At 65.1% G+C, this 1,143-nt stretch overlaps 1 protein-coding gene across 1 annotated transcript in view; it reads right to left on the reverse strand.

The window, feature by feature from the left end:
- Window positions 1–214: 214 nt before the first annotated feature.
- Window positions 215–1,143, reverse strand: part of EMIHUDRAFT_434514 (hypothetical protein) — a 5,211-nt gene continuing 4,282 nt past the window's right edge. Inside the window, exon 10 of the mRNA XM_005782436.1 lies at window positions 215–681. Within this exon, the coding sequence (XP_005782493.1) occupies window positions 457–681 (225 nt within the window). The 3' untranslated portion in view covers window positions 215–456. The remainder of the gene's footprint in view (window positions 682–1,143) is intronic.

Raw genomic sequence — 1,143 nt, forward strand, 5'->3', positions numbered from 1 at the left:
CTCGGGTTAGAGCGGGTGTATATGAATCTGGTCGATGCTGTGTGCGCTCTGCGGAAATTGCGATGGACACGCGCGGCGGTATCAAGTCGATATCTTCGCAGTAAAGCAAATGGCACTCTGACAAGTGATCTGTAAGCGGCAGCTCTATGTGCGTGGAGTATGTGCGCACGACGCCAAGTCCCTCGAGCCAAGTCCGGTGCTTATCTCATCCGCTCTCTCTCTTTATCCTTATGATACTAGGTTACTACACACTTGTCCCGCCCGGGATGTCCCAGCCGGGCAGTTACTCACCTGCGAGACACACACACACAAACACACACACACACACACACACACACACACACACACACACACACACACACACACACACACACACACACACACACACACACACACACACACACACACACACACACACACACACACACACACTCACCGGAGCAGTCTCAGCGCGGGTCAGCTCTCCGCGCCTGACGCCGAGTCGACGTCAAACAACCGCCCCGCAGCCTGCAGCTCGTGCAGCGCCGCGCAATCGGCCGCCACCACCGCCTCGTCGGCGTGCAGGAGCCACGCGTAGCCGGCGCACGAGTTGTTGTCCACCGTGAGGGCCACCGGCTCGCCGGGCTCACTCGGCTCCGGGCCCCAGCGCACGAGCGACTCGAGCCCGGCGGGCGGGAGGGCCTAAAAGAGAAACACCGCCGCCTCACAAAGAAAAAAAGGACCGCGGCCCGGCGGGCGGCGGCACCGCCGCGCGCAGCACCCCCTCCTCGCTCGCGACCAGCTTCACCAGCCGGCCGGCTCCTACTCTCGGGGACAATCGCGGGTAGCCTCGGCCAGTCTCGCGAGCAGCCTCACCAGCCCCGGCCGGCGCCTCGCAGCGCCCTCGGCGGCAGAGCGGGCAGCGCCGCCCACGCCGCCTGGTCGAAGTACGCGTCGAGCGTCACGTCGTACGCGTTGTGCCCGACGCACACGTCGGCGAGCAGCCCAAAGTCGACGCCTACGCCGCCCGCGTCGCGAGTGAGCCGTGGTGTGTCCGTCCGGCCCGGCGAGCAGATCATGGTCACGAGGAGGTGCCTGGAGCACCGAGAGAAGAGCGGCGTTGGGGGGGGCACGGGGGAGGGCGCGTTGTCCACCGACTGACCA

The sequence above is a fragment of the Emiliania huxleyi genome, assembly GCF_000372725.1.
Source record: "Emiliania huxleyi CCMP1516 chromosome Unknown EMIHUscaffold_19, whole genome shotgun sequence".
NCBI classification, from domain to species: Eukaryota; Haptophyta; order Isochrysidales; family Noelaerhabdaceae; genus Emiliania; species Emiliania huxleyi.